Source organism: Globicephala melas, chromosome 6 (genome assembly GCF_963455315.2).
Source record: "Globicephala melas chromosome 6, mGloMel1.2, whole genome shotgun sequence".
Lineage (NCBI taxonomy): Eukaryota > Metazoa > Chordata > Mammalia > Artiodactyla > Delphinidae > Globicephala > Globicephala melas.
Genome location: NC_083319.1, coordinates 67,186,297 through 67,206,636, shown reverse-complemented (window position 1 = coordinate 67,206,636; position 20,340 = coordinate 67,186,297). Strand labels below are relative to the sequence as shown.

The 20,340-nt window shown below is 41.2% G+C and overlaps 1 protein-coding gene across 1 annotated transcript in view; it reads right to left on the bottom strand.

Moving 5' to 3' along the window:
* ADAMTSL1 (ADAMTS like 1) overlaps nucleotides 1–20,092 on the bottom strand; it is a 1,021,102-nt gene extending 1,001,010 nt beyond the window's left edge. The window contains exon 1 of the mRNA XM_060300968.1: nucleotides 19,885–20,092. Within this exon, the coding sequence (XP_060156951.1) occupies nucleotides 19,885–19,971 (87 nt within the window). The 5' untranslated portion in view covers nucleotides 19,972–20,092. The remainder of the gene's footprint in view (nucleotides 1–19,884) is intronic.
* Between the last annotated feature and the right edge of the window lie 248 nt (nucleotides 20,093–20,340).

Sequence of the window (20,340 nt, the reverse complement as noted above, 5' to 3'; positions counted from 1 at the left end):
CATCTAGATCACTTTCATCATTCCGTCATTCCTACCATGGAGACGAAGCCTCCCCTGTAAGAGCTATCGTGAGGATTAAAGATAAGGTTAACCCACAGCATGGCCCTCAGCAACGTGCTTTTATGGTTGTCTCTCATCACCGCCTGCAACATCATTTTAGGGAAAATGCTTTCTGAGAGCTGACTCGGCACGTCTAAGCTGAGGAGTCCAAGGCTCTCGTCACTGGCAGCCACGCATGAGGCGCAATGGCAGACAGGCTGGCAAAGGTCACAGCTGCAGAGGTAGCCATCACAGGGCACAGAGACTAGCAGAGGGCCAGAGGACCAAGAAGCTCTTCACCACGCTGTCTCCTGCGTGGCCGGCAGGTGTAAACCATGTCTGTGGGAAACCTGTCAATACAACCAAACCAAACATACCGCCCTCAGACCCAAAGTCACATGGAAATCATCAAAAAATCATTATAAAACTCACTGCCAGTACCACTGGCAGCTTCTCTCTTTTCAAGGGAGTACTTGAAAGTTTATTTGTGGAAGGGGACTAAAGCTGGCCAGTTTCACACAAAAGTCCATCCATGCAGGCAGTGGCTAGGTTGGAGAGAGATCTGGCAGCCAGCAGGGGTGGTACCTGCTGTAAGTCCTTTCCCTCTGCTGTTCCTGTTTGGTGGAACATTTTAACATGAAAGCTGGCAAGGAGCAGGTAAGAAAAGGGAGAGACCTCAATATAATCTAGCAGGTATTTATGGCCTGAGCGGTGTCCCTGCCCACACTCACACACTGTTAGGGCTAAAAAGGGCCTCAGAGATTAACTGGTTCAAGCCCTTTCCCTTTACACATGGGAAAGGAAGGCTCACGGAGGTTATGGGGCTTGCCTGAGGTCACACTGCCAATTATGTGGCTGAGCCAGCACCCAGCCTGGGTTCTTTCCCTCACAGGCCCTGGAGGAGAGAAGATGTGGTCATGACCCTGGCCTCTGTCATCTGTGAACTTCTACTTATGTTAGAGATACCTTCAATCTTCTTCTATTTCTATGGTGCCAATGAGTTCTGAGTATACCCCAAGAGTTAGAGATAAAAGAACCATAATTTTAAAATGAGTCGCAGTGGTTAAAAAAATGCATGAGACAATGAGGATGTCAACTATTTTGTGAAGCTGCAAAAAGGAGAGATAACAAGTCTGTAAAATGACCTAAGGCGCAAGGGTCTTAGGTATAAATTCATTTCATGTAGAAATAGTTTTTATTTAGCAAATAGCAAGGAAACTATGCTTAGAAAAAAAAAACACACACACACACACACACACACGATTGTCCCCAGACTGGGGGAGGATAAATGAGAATAAATATAGTGTTTTTATTTTGTTTTGTTTTTATAAAGCACTAAATACTTAATAGAAAGCCTAGAGGTAGGGGCATGCATGGCAGGTTTGAGGAATAGCATGAAGGTCAATGAAGCTGGAGCAGAGGCAGGAGGAAAGGAGCGTGTGGTGTTCTAGAGGCCAAGTGATGAGAGATGTTACAGGAAGAGGGAATGATCATTTGTGGTAAGTGTTAAGATGATAAGTCAAGAAAAATGAGGACTGAGAACGGTCCATTGCATTTGGTATCATGAAGGTTATTGATGGCCTTGATAATAAATGTTTGAGAGGAGTAATGGTATGAAAACTTGACAAAAAATGGTCTCAAGAGATAACCAGAGCAAATACAGGCAACTCTTTTAAAGAGTTTGAATGTACAAGAGAGCAGGAAAATGGAGTGGTGAATGAAGGGGCAAACAGAATCAAGAGAAAGCTTTCATGATGGCAGAAATAATAGCATGTTTGTGGGCTGATGGGAAAAGTCCAGTATGGAAGGGAAGAAGGAAGGGAGGAAAGAAGGAAAGAAGAGGATGCAGAAAAGAGGGGAAGAATTATCAGAGCAATATCTTTGAATAGGCAAATGGGGATGGGATCTGCGACCCCAAGTGGAAAGACTGGCCTTTGTTAGGGGAATGGAAGGATGATTTACCCATCATAACTGGACAGAAGTCAGAGTACATAAACCAGATGCAGGTAGGTGGGAAAATGTGGAGATTTTCTTCTGATAGCTTCTATTGTCTTCATTTAATAGGAATCTGCGAGTGGAAACGTGGGAAAACTTGTGGGGGTTTCATCAGAGAAAAGAAAGAAAATATTCATCTGAGGGAGTGAGAGAGTAGATGGACTCAGGAAATGCAGCATGACTGCTGAGCGGCCCAAGGGCCCAACAGAGGACAGTGAGCTTGACTTTAAAGCAATCACATTCACCTGCACAGGTGGGTTTAACTTGGTTAAGGTTTAGCCAAGTGAGTGAACTAAAGAGAGAGGAAGAAAGAAATTGAGGGAGTGGTTATCATGACTGGCCAAGGCATTTCAGCTGGCCAAGGAGGGAAGTAAGGTGAGTGAGATACAGGAAAAAGGAGGTGGAAATCAGGGCTTGTAGGTTCCAGTAGACTTGAAGAAATATGGAGTTGGGGATTCCAGGGGAAGTAAATTGTGAAAAATACGAATGAAGCTTAGAGAGTAAAATGCTCAAAACTGAATTATGGGGGAATTACATTTATTGTAAACACAAGACTTTGATGCCCTCTAACCTATACAGGCTCAATAAACCTGCCCCGAACACCACACCTACCTTGTCATTAATTTCAGTGGTGATAGCAATAATTCCTTGTCCGCAGCCACAAATAGAAGGTGAAACTCGCTATCAATGGCACAGACTGCCAAGACCAAAGCCAATCCCACTGCAGTGAAAGCCATTTTCACTGCAAGTAATTTGATATCCTAACGACGAAAGAATAAAGAACAAGAGGATATTAAAACAGAAGTGACTTGAAACAAACAGCCCCCGAAAATGAAACAGAAGCAAATATCCTTGAAGCTAAGTGTTTCTGGTGAAGATCCAATGACTGGGCACAAGAATAGGTGGAAACCGTACACAGGTGTGGTAGACTTGAAAGTGGCTCCCAAAGATAAGTCACTGTCATGCCCCATGACTGGAGAAGGGGCCTTTGCAGATGTGATTAAATTAAGGACTTGGAGATGAGGCGATTATCCTGGACAATCCAGCTGAGTCTTGAAAGCCATCACAAAAGACAGGCAGAGAGAGGTTTGACATACACAGAGAAGGTGATAGCAAGACAGAAGCAGAGACTGGATGGATGAAAGCTACAGCTAAGGAAGACAAAGGGATTGCTGGCAGCCCCCAGCGGCTAGAAGAGACAAGGAACAGATTCTCCCCCAGAATCTCTGGAGGGAGCATGGCCCTGCTGCCGCCTTCATTTTGGACTTCTGGTCTCTATTAACTACAACAGAATACATTTCTCTCACTTTAAGCCCCCTCGTTTGTGGCAGGTTATTACAGCAGTCAAAGGAAATGCATACGATTTGATCTAAGGAGTGTCTACTAGGCACGGTGCTAGGCAGGGCACTTTGGGAGGACCCGAGACGTACAGGGCTTAGTCCTTTTCCTTAAAAGTTTTAACTATCTAATTTAATTGCTCTGAAAGAAGGGATCGATCAAATCCAGAAAACAAGAAATCAAACCACTTGAAGAAATGTGGGGAAAAGATCATTTCACACTACAGGAGGAGTTATCCAGATAGTGGATTCCTGAATAAATTCCAAAGAGCTTGCCCTTTACCCATATTTGTTTCAACAAAAAATGTAACATGGAGAATAAACTGTTGTAATAACCTGATTCCTTAGGTCACTGTATTCAAAATGAAAACATTTTCTGGGATAGCCCATACAAAAGGGAATATATTTATCCCCACCCAACACAGAGAAAAGACTTACAAAACGAATGAAATAAGTTTAGTGGAAGGGCTTCCCGGCATCTGTTCCAATGTCTCAGCTTCAGAAATCACCCAAGAAACTAATGACTCTACAGGAGAAGCCTGTACAATTCAGAGAACTCTCTACGGTACCTTCAACCCAAACTGTGTTCACCCCTCCAGCAGCCTTCTATTTGAAACAAAAGCAACCAGGACACAAAGAGTGTAAGAGGTTGAAACTAATTGGCAAGTCGCTCAATGTCAAATTCAATCATTTCCCACGTTCCTTCAAAAACAGCCTCAAAGAACCACACATCCAACACTCAGCTTTATCTGTTCCACACCCTTGGACCGTCTTTGGAGCAATTGATGGAGAGGTGGCAGACCGCCCTGGAAGTGCCAACCCCGGCTCTCAGCAGATGCTGCTTCTTTGACTCATTACCAGTGGCAGCTAAACACGTAATCAAGCACAGCTGCCAGGAAGAACGGCTTGAGCTCATGGTTGGCTGACTGGCTCCTGAATTCCCACTCAGTAAGCATCCCTCTGAACAGCCCTTTCCTACTTGGGAAAGACCTAGAACAAAATCCAGCCAAATAGAGGGACATCGAAAGCTCTTGATAGGCGGGTTCCAATTAAATGTAAGTCAAGTATTCCTACTGCTGCAGGGGTCCTGCAGAACCATTTCCACCCAGCTCCTACATGGCTGCCTTGCTCCAGATAAGACCTTTTTTTTTTTTTTTGGTAATATGTTTTTTCATGATAGCAGGAGATGATGATTACCCCCCAACTTGTGCAAATCAGCACCACTGTGCAGTTCTGCCAAGCTGCAGATCCTGGCGTTTGGGAGGTCCCCTGTCCAGCGCTGGCCGTAGCTAGAACTTAAGCATAACCCTCTTTCCTAATCCTACCAAGGCACTGAGAAGGATGCCAGCGTGACCTCAACAAACTGCTTTGGGGGTTAAGCTCACAGCTGTCACAACTTGCTGCTAATATCAATCAAACCCTTTTCAGCTTCATCAGAAGCATAGAAAGCAGGACATTGCTGACCTGAAACTGCATCTTATGCAAAAGGAAAAACCAAAGAGCTGAAAGAGGCAGGAGGTGGAAAATGCTGACATTTGTTGAAAAACTTTCAATTGGCCAATCAACTTGTTTGAAATTTCAGAATTTAAAATGTACAACCTTTTCCTGTTTGGAGGTTAGAGGTGGTCTCCAAATGCTGGTTTTTTCCCCAGCTTTCTAAAAGGACCACTAGGTTACAGAGTTAGATGGATGGTAGAAGGGAAAGAAAAGGGCAAGTCTCAAAAGCTGGTCAATAACAATGAAACAGAAGTAACACAGCCACCCACCTAACCCACCAAGTTCTGAATTCTCTCTTTCTTTCTGCTAAGGACAGGAGTTGAGAGATGCTCGCAAACGGCATAAAAGAAACACCCAGGCTCGGATTTCTGCTCCCATCCCCTGGCATAGGGAAGAATAGCAAACCAGAAGGATGGCAAGTCCTGGCCCAGATAAAAGCACAGTATCATGATTTCGTAGATCAATTACAATTGCCTTGTGGTATTATGAACCAGACATGCTATAGGTCTTTTTTTTTTTCCTGTTAACAAACAGACTCTATTTGATTAATAGCCCCATGGGATGGAGAACTAGTTTTTATTTGTAGTGCATCAAAAGAATAGGACTTATCAGGTGATCGGGAAACTGAAAACACTTCTTTGGTTTAAAAAGGCTCCATTTTATTAATGACGATGCTGCCAGCAGCCTAACCAGAACCTCACTGGGCTTACATTCAGCTGACAAGACGCCAGTCTGCGCTCTCATGAACACAGCTACACTACAAGAGCCTGGGAAGATTAGTTCTTGAGTGGCGATAAACTGTTTGTTCAGTAAGGTGTATATAGCGCCTCTCTAACCCTGAGCCCATTTCCCCCTAACTTCAGTCCACCTTCTTCTCTCTGCTAATAATTTTGAAAATGATGAAGCAGACAAAACCGTCTCCTAAAATAAAACTCACATACTCCTATTTTTAGTGATTCCCATTCTCTGCATCTTGGACTTGGCAAGGGCCCCTAAGCTCCTGAAAGAGATTTGTAAATCCACATATACCCAGATATCAACTACACACTAGCACATATATGTGCAACTTTCCAAGTGTATTATGGGAGAGACCAGCATACTTCCTGAATTCACAGCTGTCTTCCCAGCCTCCCTGGCTAGGAGGTGTAGCCATGTGACTGGGTTCTTACGGTAGAATAATAGGCATTGGAACCCTACTGGAGATTTGAGTCTGGTCAGGAATGCAAAAAATGGATGTGGGCAGAAGTGATACATTCCATTCCCAAGATTACCCCAAGAAAACCTCCCATGCAATTCTCAACATTCTCCCCCCACCCCTCCCTTGCCACCCAGACACAGGCACCAGGGTGACCTTGGAAGCCATGCATTAAGGACAGCAAGGCTCCATCAACCCAGTCCCTGAATGGCTGCTTGGAGCAGATCCCCTGCCCCCACTTCAACCCTGCCAATTGGACTTTTCTGTGAACAAGAAACAAACTATTTTATCAAAACACTGATATTTCAGGATTTCATTGTTACAGCAGCTAGGGCTTCCTTACCTAATACATGTTATAGCAGCTAAGGTTTCCTATACCTCCTACATGTATACATGTATACTACTGTTGTGATGAACAATGTATACATTCATTTTATTTCATTGTATTTTTTATTTTGATAAGAACACTTAACATGAGTGTATACATACATTTACAAAGCAATACCAAGTTCAGAGCAGTTTTTTTCACTGTGTATTTTTACAAAACGCTTAATTAACCCTTTTTTCAACAATTCTAGCAGCAAGCTAAATGTGATATATACAGAGGAAAGCAAGGCAGTCTCTGGCCTCAAGCTTACAATATATTGGGGATGGCAGACATATAATAAAAATGTAAATAAGTGTATTATTACAAATTACAAGTGCCTGAAAGAAAATGGGAATTGTGAGAGAATAACAGCAGAGATCTAATACAGAGTGGGGAAGGGGGAGTTGCAGGACAGGTTTTTCTAGGGCAGTGATATCTAAGCTGGAGAACAAATGTGTGAGCAGAAACTAATTAGTTAAAAATAAAGAAATAGCTCTCCAACCAAGAGAACAACTTGTGCAAAGACCCTAAAGCAGGAACAAGCTTGATGCCCTCGAGGAACTGAAAGGAAGCCAGTGGAGCTGGACAGGAGTGAACAAGGGGAGATGGAGTGGGGGAGGGGAGGGGAGAGGAAAGAAGGGGAGCTTAGGAAAAGATGAATCATGCTAGGCCTTGAAGACCAGTAAGGATTTGCAATCTTAGTCTAAAGCATACATTCTCAAGGGAGCGATAATGGCCCTGAGGGGATGAAAAATTGGTTCTTGGGAGTGGGAGAGGAAAGGACTTAGGTTATACAATGGTTTGAGGCTCCTCAAAGAGCCACAGCACATGTAAACAGATCTTCTTGCCAGGCTCCTAGATCTTTAGAGGAAAAATAATGTGCTAGCCGTATATTATCATCTATCTCAGAAAATGTCAAGATTTGCCGGTTACACGCAAGACAAAATACAGCAATCCATTGGCTCTACTGATTCAGTTGAATGTGCAAGAGGCAGGTGGACCATTGCTCAGTTTTTGTTGTAACCAATGGCAGAAGATTCCCAAGGTAAGCCTATTAGTCCAACGTTTAAATAACTGTTTCCAATCCCTCCCAAAGAGTAAAATAGAGGTCTGAAGAGGAAGGTGTTGCCTCTCCTTTGTACGGAAAAAGCAGCACACATAAAACAAAATGGAATACCAGTGTTCACAGTAGTGTTGTTCACAATGGCCAAATAGTGGAAGCAACCCAAGTGTCCATCGACAGTTGTATAGATAAAATATGGTAAATACATACAATGGAATATTATTCAGCCTTTTAAAGGAAGGCAAGTCTGACACAAGGTACAACATGGATGAACCTTGTGAACATTATGCTAAGAGAAATAAAACAATCACAAAAAGACAAATGCCATGTGATCCCACTTATATGAGATAACTTAAATTCATAGAGACAGAAAGTAGAATGGTTATTGCTGGGATGGGGGGAATGGAGAGTTATTATTCAATAAGTATAGAGTTACAGTTTTACAAGATGAAAGAGTTTTGGAGAGTGGTTACATAACGATGTAAACGTATTTAACACAACTAGACTGTACACTTAAAAAAATTAAGATGGTAAATTTTATTATGTATATTTTACAATTATAATTTTTTTAATTTGAGAAGTCAAAGTTAATTCTAAGTGGCTTCACAGTAATGTCCAAGAACCTCTGTTCACATATATACACACAAGCAGAAAACTTAAAGATCTAGGTCACATCTAGGAAATCGGCAAGTTTAGAAAAGCTAATGAGGTTGAAACAAAAGCAAGAAGAAGAATATTCTGGATTCGGGATAACGTTAGCTTACAGTTTCAACTCTCTTGAATTTGATTCAGCCAATAAAATGTGAGCAGAAGCAATATTTGTCACTGAGTGGAAGCATTTAATTGCCAGGGCAAGATAGACCAGCATTCTCCCTTCCCTACCCTGGCGGCTATGGAAGCATGAGGGCTGAGATGGAGCTACCATCAGCATGTATTCCTCAACACACACAGTGGGCCACGCCCTGCTAGCAACCCACACCAGATACGTGGCCTGATGGAGAAATACACCTTGGTTGTGTGAAGCCACTATGATTTGGGGGTTGTTTGTTACCACAGCATCATCTAGCCCAACCTGACTAACATAGAGTTTAAAAAAAAAATGGAATACGGGAATTTGAATTCCAGCTTAATCAATAGACAGATACCCTTTAACAGTAAAAATCCTTTATTTCACTGCAACTGATTTCTGAAAGGAAATTCACAATGATCATTCTTCATAAAATGTACAAGATATTAATAGTAAAGAAAACGTTTTTCCTGCACGTGTAGGACTACATCATAGATCATGTATGACTCAGCGGAGAGCATGTGCCTGTGTCGTTTGGCTGGTTTGTGAGGGGTGCGGAGAACATCCTAAATAATAAGCACATGAAACAGTTTCTTCCTCCCATCCAAGAGCGTAGCAACAGTTGCTACATCACACTTGGGTAGAGAAGGTGTTCAGAGGCACGTCCTCTCCCTTTCAACAAGTGTCAAGTTCCTGGATGTTTTGGACAGTTCTCTAAATAAGTATCTGTTAATCTTCCAGGGGCATGATGACTGGAGGAAAAAATACACAGAAGCCAGTTTCCAGCAGGTTATGTGAGAGGGGGAAGGGCAGAGGGTTTTCCCTTCCCTTCTTCCCCCACATCATTCCTCCGCTGCAGGCAGAGTGACTGGGAGCTGAAGCTATTCCCAAACATCTGAAAACCATTTATAAAAAACGGAGGTTACTACAAATAAAGACACTTTAAGCTGGTGGTTCATATCTTTAGTTCATGATGTAACTAGACACTAAAATAATAGTGTATGCTCTGGTGGAAAAAGTCACCGAACAGAGTTCTGAGACGTGTGGTCCACTCCCATCTCTCCCACTAACAAACTGGGACGTGTCGCTCGACTTCCTAAGACCTTACTTCTCTCCTCCTTAAATAAGACAGGTCAGACCAGTGTTTCCCGAAATGTGGTCTTTGGTTCAACTGTGTCTGAATCCTCTATGGGTATGTGGTGAGGGGAATGTACCAAAGGCACATTCCTAGGACGCATCCTTTCCCTACTGAATCAGAATCTCCAAGAGTGAGGCCCAGGAATTGGCATTTCAAAGTTTCTCAGCTTCTAATCCCAAACTCCTAATTCAATATCTTGTAATAACTTTTAATGGAAAAGAATCTGGAAAAGATTAGGAGTATATATATGTATATATGTACATATATATATGTATATATGTACATATATACATATATATATGTGCATGTGTGTGTATAACTGAAGCACTTTGCTGTACACCTGAAGCTAAAACTTGTAAATCAATTATACTTCAATTTTTTTAAAAAAGTTTCTCAGCTTCTAGTTGCACAGCTTTAGTCTTTGGTGACCTTTGGAACTATGCAGAAGACCAAACTACTTATACACAACAAAGTTTCTGAACCAAAAGACTGAAGAATCACTAAGGCCCCTTCCAGCTTTATAATTCTACAGACATGAGCACAACTGAAAAGAAATACGTAGCTCCTACACCACCCACTCCATCCCCTCCAAAAAAATGCTTAATTCTTTACATAGAGATCATCCTGGTGCAAAATAAAATATTAAAGCTGATATAGTATTATGTACTAACCATTCAAAACAACCTCCCCATTCATTTTACCTCATCTCCCTTCTTCGCCACAAAAAAGCCTGAACCTCAATCACACCTCAGAGAATAAATTTTAATACCACATACGATATTTTAAAGCCAGATATTTACATCATGTTAACTCCATGTTCTCTCATAAAACCGTTTCCAAATACGAACATCAAAATTTGTAAAACAATAAAATATTTCTGTACTGCATCTCTGAGCAAATAGGTTAGGCTCTATTTAAGCAAGGAATGGGAAATACACAGTTACTGAAAGACTGAAAGCTAAAATACGAAAACGAGGATGGACAGGGTACCTATTATTGTGTTTGGCAACTAGCAGGCAGTCAGTTAGCATGGATTCCCTTCCCTGAAAAAAAGTCCAACTCTCTAGTTGCAGAGACAGTCAGTAAATCCAGACCTAGAACCTAGGTCTTAGGACCTCAAATCTAGTGTCTTTTTTCTAATACGGACCAAAGTTTTGCTTACACTGGGAAACAAAACGTATGAATCTCTGAAAAGTGTGCATAATAACCAGAATGAGCTTTAATGGGATTTGGAAATGGATCAAGACAGGAAAATAGAAATAATGAAAGAGAATAAATAGTGCTAACTTCCAGTTAAACATGGCAGGTTGAACACCAATTTTTTCCATTCTCTCCCAAACGTCTGCTAAAATAACAGTAAATAAATTAAAATGACAAGAGAACTGGAAAGGAGACAACAGCAGACAAAAGATGCCAATAAATTTTTGGAATATGGAAAGCTGGTGGAGGAATTGTAACTGATTTAACAGGATTGCGCCTGCAACAGGATATAATGATGGGAAGCAAGACAATTTGGCCTGTGAAAGCTCAGAAAGGCTTCAGACACAGAGGCACCTGGTGCTGCAAAAGATGGGAGTGAAGGCTTGGCTACAACTAGAACAGTGGTCGAAAAGTTATGGAAAGAAGACTCTGTTGAAAAGTAAAATTGAGACAATCTTTCAGAAAGTATAACTAAAGGAACAAGACAAAAGATTTTAAGAGCTATGTTGGTAGATCCAGGAGACTTAATAACTGACTAAAAGGAGTTTCACAAAAAGCAAACACATACAATGCTGGCAAGGAAATTATCAAAGACATGAAAATAAATATTCCCCAAACTGAAGAATATAGATCTATTGAAGGTCCATGAAAAACCCAGCACTGTGAATTTAAATAATCCACATCGAGGCACAGCATCATGAAACTGTGGTTCAGAGGTTGGCAAATTATGGCTTGTGGTCCAAATCTGGATCACCGCCCATTTTTTTAAATAGTTTATTGGAACACAACCGTGTTCATTCGTTTCTATATTGTCTAGCACTGCTTTCCTGCTATAGCAGCAGAATTTCGTGTCAGAGATAGTATAGCCTACAAAGCCTAAAATATTTCCCAAGAGAAATGAAACCTATGTCCACACAAAAACTTGCACGCGAATGCTTACAGCAGCATTACTCATAATAGCCAAAAGGTGAAAACAACCTACATGTCCAGCCAGACAAATGGATAAACTAAATGTTGTATATCAAGACAATTAAATATTATCCAGTCATAAAGGGAATGAAGTACTGATACATGCTGCAACTTGGATGAACCTTGAAAATACGCTAAGTGAAAGAAGCCAGTCCCACAAATTCACATATTATATGACCCTGCTATATAACTTCATTCACATGAAAATCCAGAGTAGGGAAATCTATAGAGAAAGGAAGTAAATTATGATTGTCTGGGGCTGGGGGGTAGTGAAGAGTAAGGGTAAGCTAAAGGGTACAAAGTTCCTTTTTGAGGTGACAAAAATTACTAAAATTGACTGTGGTGATGGTACATATATCTGTGACTACAATAAAGACCACTGAATTATACACTTTAACTTGGTGAATTGTATGATGTGTGCATTATATTCCAATAAAGCTCTTTTAAAAGGGAAATACACTAGAAAAAAATAGAATAAAATATACTGCTTGGCACATTACAATAGATTAATACTGACCATTGGGTCTCTAAAATGTGATAAAACATCATGAAAGAATGATGAAAGGAGGATGAGAAAGAGAATTAGGAAATCATACCATAATGACAATCTAATAGAATACAATAAATCATATTAAAGGTATACTGTAATAACTATGGAAGTACTATCATATAGAAATCACAAAGGATTAAAAATGATTATTTAATATTAATATAGTCAAAGGCAAAGTTGATTTTAGAGCACAGACTATTACCAAGGATAGATAAGGTCATTTAATAATGACAAAGGAGTCAGTTAACCACAGACATAACAATTCTAAATGCTTATACACCCAATAACAGAGCTTCAAAATAAAGAAAAAACTGATAGAATTTCAAGGAGAAACAAACAATTCCACAATGGTAGATGGAGACTGTAACATACATCTCTCAATAATTGATACAGTAAGTATATCAGTAAAGACATAGAATATTTTAATACTCTCAACGAACTTGACCTAATTGATGTTTAAAGAGTATTCCACCCAACAACAGCTAGATTAATCAGGAAAATTTAAAAGACAGAGATTTGTAGGAAGTTTAATTTTTTTCAAATACTCATAGAACATTTGCCAAGATAGACCATATTCTGGGCCATAAAACAAATGTCAACTTAAAAAGATTCTAGTTATATAAAGTGTGTTCTCTGAACACACTGGAATTAAAAGTAAATAACCCAAAGATATCTGGAAAATCTCCAAATATTTAAAAACTAAACAACTCATTTCAAAATACCCATGGCTCAAAGAGGAAATCAAAGGGAAATAAAGTATTTTGAAATGAAAAAAAATGAAAACACATATATGATATGCCACTAAAACAGCACTGAAGAAAAATTTTTTATCACTAAACACCTATGTCTGAAAACATAAAAGGGTCTCATATCAATGACCTCAGCATCCACCTTAAGAAACTAGAAAAATAAGAACTAATGAAACACAAAATAGTAGAAGAAGGAAAATAATAAAGATGAGAGAAGAAATAATTGAAATAGAAAACAAAACAATAGAGAAAATCCATGAAATCAAAAGCTGGTTCTTTGAGAAGACGTATAAAATTAAGCAACTAAAGCAGCCTGATAAAGAAAAAGTAAATAACCAATATCTGGAATAAAAAAGGTGACATAACCACATGTTCTAATATTAAAAAGATAATAAGGGAGCATCATGAACTACTTTATGCCAATAAACTCAACAACTAAATTGAAACAGACAAATTCATGAAAGACACAAACTACCAAAGCTAACTCAAGATGAAATAGATAACCTGAATAGCCCTACATCTATTCAAGAATTTAAATTTGTAGTTAAAATCCTTCCCACTAAGCCAACTTCGCGTCCAGATGGTTTCTCTGGTGAATTCTACCAGTTAAGGAAGAAATCATACACCACTATTTCCAGGAAATTGAAAAGAAAGGAGTATTTCCAAACTTATTCTATAAAGCCAGCTTTACCCTGATACCGAAACCAGACAATGACACTGCAAGAAAATAAAACTACAGACCAATATTCTTCATGGACATAAGTGCAAAAATTCTAATCAAAATTTAGTAAATCAAATCCAACGATATAGAAAAATGATAATAAATTATCACCAAATCAAGTTTATCCCAGGAGTGCAAGATTGCTTTAACATTCAAAAATCAGTCAGTGTAATTCACTATATTAACAAACTAAAAAGGAAAAAACATAATAATTAGATGCAGAAAAGCATTTGACAAAAATCCAACATACATTTCCGATAAAAACTCTCAATAAACAAAGAATAAAAAGAACTTCCTTAAGCTGATAAAGGGCATTTACAAAAACCCTACACCTAACATCATACTTAATGATGAAATATTGAATCATTGTTCCCTAAGATTGGGAACAAGCAAGGGTATCTGTTCATTCCACTTCTTTTCAACTGTGTACTAGGGGTTCTAGTCAATGTTATTAAATAAGAAAAAGAAATAAAAAGCATCCAAATAGGGAGAGAAGAACTGTCTTTATTTGTACATGACATGATCATATGTGTAGAAAATCTAATTGAATGTACCAAAAAGCTACTACAACTACTAAGTAAGGTTGCAGAAAATAAGAACAATATACAAAAATCAATTGTGTTTTTATATACTAACAAGGAAAATCAGAAACAATTTTTTTAAAAAACAGTGCCATTTAAAACAGCATTGAAACTATGAAATACTTAATATAAATCTGACAGAAATATGTAAAACCTGTACACTAAATATGACCAAATATTGCCTAGAGAAACTAAAGAAGACCTAAGTGGATAGGTATGTATCATGTTCAGGGATCATGAAACTCCATATTGTTAAGAGGCTACTTCTCTCAAAATAGATCTATAGATTAAAACAACCCTAGTCACATTCTCGCATACCTTTTTTTTAAAAAAAGGTTGGCAAACTCATTCTAAAATTTATATAAGGGCTTCCCTGGTGGTGCAGTGGTTGAGAGTCCGCCTGCCGATGCAGGGGACACGGGTTCGTGCCCCGGTCCGGGAGGATCCCACATGCAGCAGAGCGGCTAGGCCCGTGAGCCATGGCCACTGGGCCTGCGCGTACGGAGCCTGTGCTCCGCAACGGGAGGGGCCACAGCAGTGAGAGGCCCGCGTACCGCCAAAAAAAAAAAAAAAAAAAGTAAAATTTGTATAAAGTTGCCAAATCAACATCCTTGAAAATGAATGACAAAGCTGGAGGAATCACACTTCCTAAGTTCAAAATTTATTGTGAATCTACAATGATCGAGAATGTGTAGTACTGGCACAGCAACGGACATACAGTGTAGTGAAATAGACCAGAGAATCCAAAATTGACCCACACGTATGGACAACTGAATTTTGACAAAGGTGCAAAGGCAATTCACTGGAGAAAGGATAGTCTTTTCAAAAAGAAATCTTGCTTAAAACAATTGAAAATCCATGGGTGAAAAATGAACTTTGACCCATATCTTGCACCACATACAAAATTAACTCAAAATGGCACACAGACTAAATGTAAGGCATAACATTTCTAGGGGAAAAACCCGTGTGATCTTGAGTCAGGCAAATATTTCTTAAGAACAAGAGCGAAATCACAATTTACCAACAAATAGTAAATTCAACTTCATCAAAATTAAAAACTTCGGCCCATCAATATACAATGTAAAGAAAATGAAAGGACAAGCCACAGACTGGGAGAAAGTATTTGCAAATGATACACCTGATAAAGGACTTATAGCCAGAATACATAAATAATTCACACAATAGGAAAACAACCCAATGAGAAATGAGCAAAATATCTGAATAGATATTTTGCCAAAAGAAGATATATACATTCTAAATAAATCCAGGAAAAAAATGTTCTACATTATCGATCATTAGGGAACTGCACATCAGAACCCAGAACAAGTTCCTAGTATACCTATTTGCATGGCTAAAATAAAAGACTGACCTCAGCAGGTGTTGGCAAGGATGGAGAGGAACTGGAATTCTTGTATACTGCTAGTAAGAATGTAAAATGGTACAATGTTCTGAAAAACTGGCATTTCTTAAAAAGTTAAACATACATCTACCAATGATTCAGCCATCCCACTCCTGAAACAAATAAGACTACATGTCCATACAAAGACTTATAAACAAATCGTTATAGCAACTTTCTTTGTAATAGCCAAAAACGAGAAACACGCTGTCCATCAATAGGTGAATGTTAATGGACAACAAAGTGTAATATATCCGTACAATGTAACACTACTTGGGAACAAAAAGAAATTACTGGGAACATGCTACAGCATGGATAATCTCAAAATAATTATGCTGAGGGGGAAAAAAAAGCCAGATCAATGAAAAAAGTTGGGGGGGGGTGGATGAACTGGGAGATTGGGATTGACATATATACACCAATATGTATAAAATAGATAACTAGTAAGAACCTGCTGTTTAAAATAAAATAAAATTCAAAAAAGGGGGGGGTACATACTCTATGATTCCATTTACATAAAATTTGAGAAAATGCAAACTACTCTACAGTGACAGAAAGTAGATCACTATTTGCACCGTGATTTAGGGTGTGAGGAAGGGTGGCAAGAAGGGATTACCAAGGGTAATGAGGAAACTTTGGGGTGATGGTGTCACAGGTATATACATATGTCAAAACTTATCAAACTATATAGTTTAAATACGTGCAATTTACTGTATGTCAAATATACCCCAAAATAATATAAAACAAACAAACAAGAAAAAAGGTTGCCTTTGGGTCACAGGATCTGACAAAGGTTAGAAGAAAGACTAGGGCAAGAAGTTGCTATATTTCTTTATAAGCCCTTAGGAGTATTTTTTTAACCATGCAGAATTATTATCGCAGTAAAAATAAAAATAAAAAATAAGATAAAAGCAAGAACATACAAGAGAATAACAAAAGAGACAAGAAAAATCTTTCCTTCAAGGTCTTTAGTTGAAAATCAGGTGCCCACGAAGGCACAAATTCTTTCCAGCCATCCTGTTTTTTACCTCATTACCAAATTCCTAACAAGGGTAGAATTTAGAATACCATAGTAAATAAAAATATTCAATCTTAGTATTTGAATAAGCTATCACTGGTATGCCACCATAAGAACATGAATTGCCACTAAGTGATATTTTTAAGCAGTAGTAATGGATTTGTGCTGATCTAGCCACAATCCTCTCCAGGAACGTTGTTTATTTTTACAGTGTATTGCTACAGATGGGTTGTAGAAATCATTAAGTAGTTGGTAACCTCTAGTGGTTAAAACAGTTAATTATGTACTTCCTTACCTGGGAGCAATTTGGGCAATGGGATGAATTTGAGTTCAGCTGATGAAATGAAATTGATATCAGTAAAATAGTGTTTCATAAGAACCTAAAGAGTGAGCTACCTTCAAGTTGCACAGGGAAAGAAAAGAATCTCTCAAGTTAGGAGGGTAATTCAGCCAGGACAAAAGGGAAGGGAAAAAAACCTTGAAAGCAGAAACTCAGTGAGAAGACAGGAGAAATGCTGAGATTTCCAAATAATTTTTATTTGTATTAAAATTGTTGTTTGGACTTTTAGAGAATATAGCTCAGGTGTAATTCAACTTGGGGAGCCAGAAGCTCTTAAACAAAGATCCTCTTTTAACTACGGATACAATATATACAAGAGGTCTGATAACTCTGGTAGTCATGCCTTCATATACAGAGTGCTCTAATGAAAAAACAGTTTAAAGAACGTATAAATTCCAAACAGTGTTCCAGTCCTTTGGCACTGGCTATTGGTTTTATTTCTTCTTGATTTGATATTAAGTATCCTCAAGTTTCTGGTCTGTTTAGTTCACAGGTATAACACCCAAGTGGTTTTTTAAAAAGTTGTTAAATTGTGTTGCAAGATCAGCTCCTTCTGACCAACACCTGACTAAGCTATCTCTAAAGTGTATTGCATTCAACCAGAATACAGAACCCATCTACCATTTCAAACTCTGATATCCTTTCCCCGACAAGTTTAGTCAGGCTTCTCACATGTGGAGAGCAGTCCTGCCAAGTGGAACAAGAAAAAGTCATTTGGAACTAAACAATAAACCACTTCCAACACACACACACAAGGCTCAAATCTGCTTTCATCATCTTCACCCAGAAGAAAGCTGGTTGAGAAGAGAAGCAAGGAAGAACAGGTGTGTAACACTGAGAGAAGCAAGGAAGAACAGGTGTGTAACATTGGGAAAATCAGTTTGTCCTGAATGTCAATCGGGCACGAATGACTTGAAATAGGTCTAAACAAGCAGAGTGTTTAAAATATTAAAAAACAGGCAGCGTGTTAAAGTATATTAAAAAAAAAAAACCACACAAGTCTAAGAAACTACATTATGCATCTTTGCGTCTTCTTTAGCATCTTTGCTGGATTCAAATATTACCTGATAGTTTACCAAAGTCTCAAGGATAAGGTAGAATTTCTATCCCTATGATTTTTTTAAAATAAGACACAAGGTGTTCTGTCTTGATTTGGGTTAGAAGCCAACCTGCCTGGTGTTGTTAGAGCTGGCAGTACCTTCAGGAACATGGGCCAACACCCTCACTTTACAGATGAGGAAATGGAAGGTTAAGGGCCTTGACCAAAATGACATAGCTAGTTAGCGACAGAGCCAGGAATGGAAGCTGCATGTTAAGACTCTCTCCCTAGCCTGTCTTTTAGGTCCTCTTTACTCTTCTCCCTTGAGTTTTCTTTTGGGCTCAGGATTCTATTAGAACAGGTCACTGTAAGGCAGGTCATTTTGACACAGTGGTTTTCAACCCAGCTGCACAATGTAATCACCTGGGAGCTTAATGAGTTCCAACGCCCCGGCCTCATCATCATACCCCCAAGGATGCTGATGCAATCCAGCTGAGGTGGGTGCCTAGCCCAGGGAACATCAAGAGCTCCTATAGGCAATCCTAACATGCAGCCACCTCTGAGAAGCCCTGCCGATGGAACAAGGTATGCTGGGAATAAAAGTGGCTCATAATTAAAACAAGCTTTTGCAAGGGTTTTTCATGCTCCAATCTAAGCAGGTGTTCCCTGTTGAAAATATCTATCACTTCTTCGGTTAGCCTCTGCCTGTCAGCTTCCAGTCGGCTCTGGGTCCTTCTTAGCCTTCATTCTTGGTCCTCCCTCAGCCTCTACAAGTGCACCACTACAATCAAAATGACCATTAAAATAGAGAACTGAAAATAAGTTTCAAAAACGTCAAGTAAAAGCGAGGGAAGGAAATCCCCCGATTTGGACAAGTCTCCATAAGCAAAACAGAGGAAAGGGAGGCTATCTGGCGATAATTCCGGCCAAGAGTATTTGGGCATTTTCCCAGAATTACCCAAGTAATCCTGTGAAAAGCAAATCTATGTAGGCTAAATTATGTACAAACCGCCTAAATCATGAGTTTTAATCAAAAGTTACCTGACTCTGGAAATCGTGAAAGCCAAAGACACCACATGCATCACGGGTTTGACTGACCCCCGCCTCCTCCCCTAAGCAGCTCCCTCCAGGGTCTTTCTGTAATAAACCACAGCCAAGCCGACTACACCCTTCCGGGACCCTCCTGCTCTGCCTCGGGGCCTGAGCCCACCGACTCAGGAGGACTCCCCAGTTCCTACACCCCATGTGGCTCGGGAGAAAACCCTAGGAGCATCCGGAGGGGGCGTGGTGAGGGCGAGTCCTCGTGCACCGGCCATACCACCTTTTCTCCATTGCAGAGCATCAGGGAGCCCACCTAGTCTGGCATCTGCGCACCTTACAACGCTCCGCCGCCCGACTCTCCCGGACGCGGTGGCCCTGAGGTGACGGTGTCAGAAGCTCACTGGGACCGGGGAAGGGCAGGAATGAGGAAAAGTGTTCCAGCGCCCAAGCCTTCCCGGAGACGCCCTGCCTCCTCCGGGAAGGAGAGAAGGGGTTCCCCGAAGGGCTGTCCGGAAGAGGTGCGGGGTCGCGGGCTCCCTGGGAGAAGGCCGCGCCCCAGCTCAGGCGCCACCTCCTCGCCTGAGAGGCAGGACGAGGGCGTGGGCGGGAAGTCGGGACGCGGCCCCAGGAGGCTGGGCAGAGGCTCAGCGCAGGGTCTGGTCCCGCCAGGTCGGGGCTCGCCGCGAGGGGCCGCCTTAGTCCCAACCCCGCGCCACCTGTCCCAGCTCGGGTGGCAGCGTAACCCTAGGACAGTCCCTGGCCGGAGAGAGCGCGCCCCAAGCTACAGCACTCCCCGCTGTAGCACAGCCTAGAAGAAAGGTCCCAGGAGGGGGAGGGACGCAAGACGAGCAAGCTGCCCTACCTGTCCGGCGACACAGAGCAGGCACCAGGTGCCCCCGAGGATGCGGGCCAGGAGCCCCGAACTCCAGGGCGCAGCCAGCCCGGCCATGGCCCCGCAGCGGGGAGGAAGGGGAGTCCCGGACGATACCCCACCCTGCAAGTGGTAGCCGCGTCCCGCGCAGGCTGCGGGGCTCTGCGGCGGCTGGCAGACTCCGGACGTGCGCCTGCGGGGCAAGGCTGCGCTGGGGCCGCCGCGCGTGCTCTGAGCCGCCCTGCGGCAGCGGAGCCGGCGGCTTTGAATGGGAGCGCGTGCGCTGGGGGTGGGGGCGTTATTTGTGAATGTGCTGCTTGTCTTGGCTCGGGATGGTTCGCGCTCCCCCCCCCCCCGCCGCTCCAGCACCCCCTCCGGCTCCTGCTCCTCCCCTCCTGTGTCAGCCCAGCGAAGGCGGGGAGCGCAGACACCCAGCCGCCCGGGCAG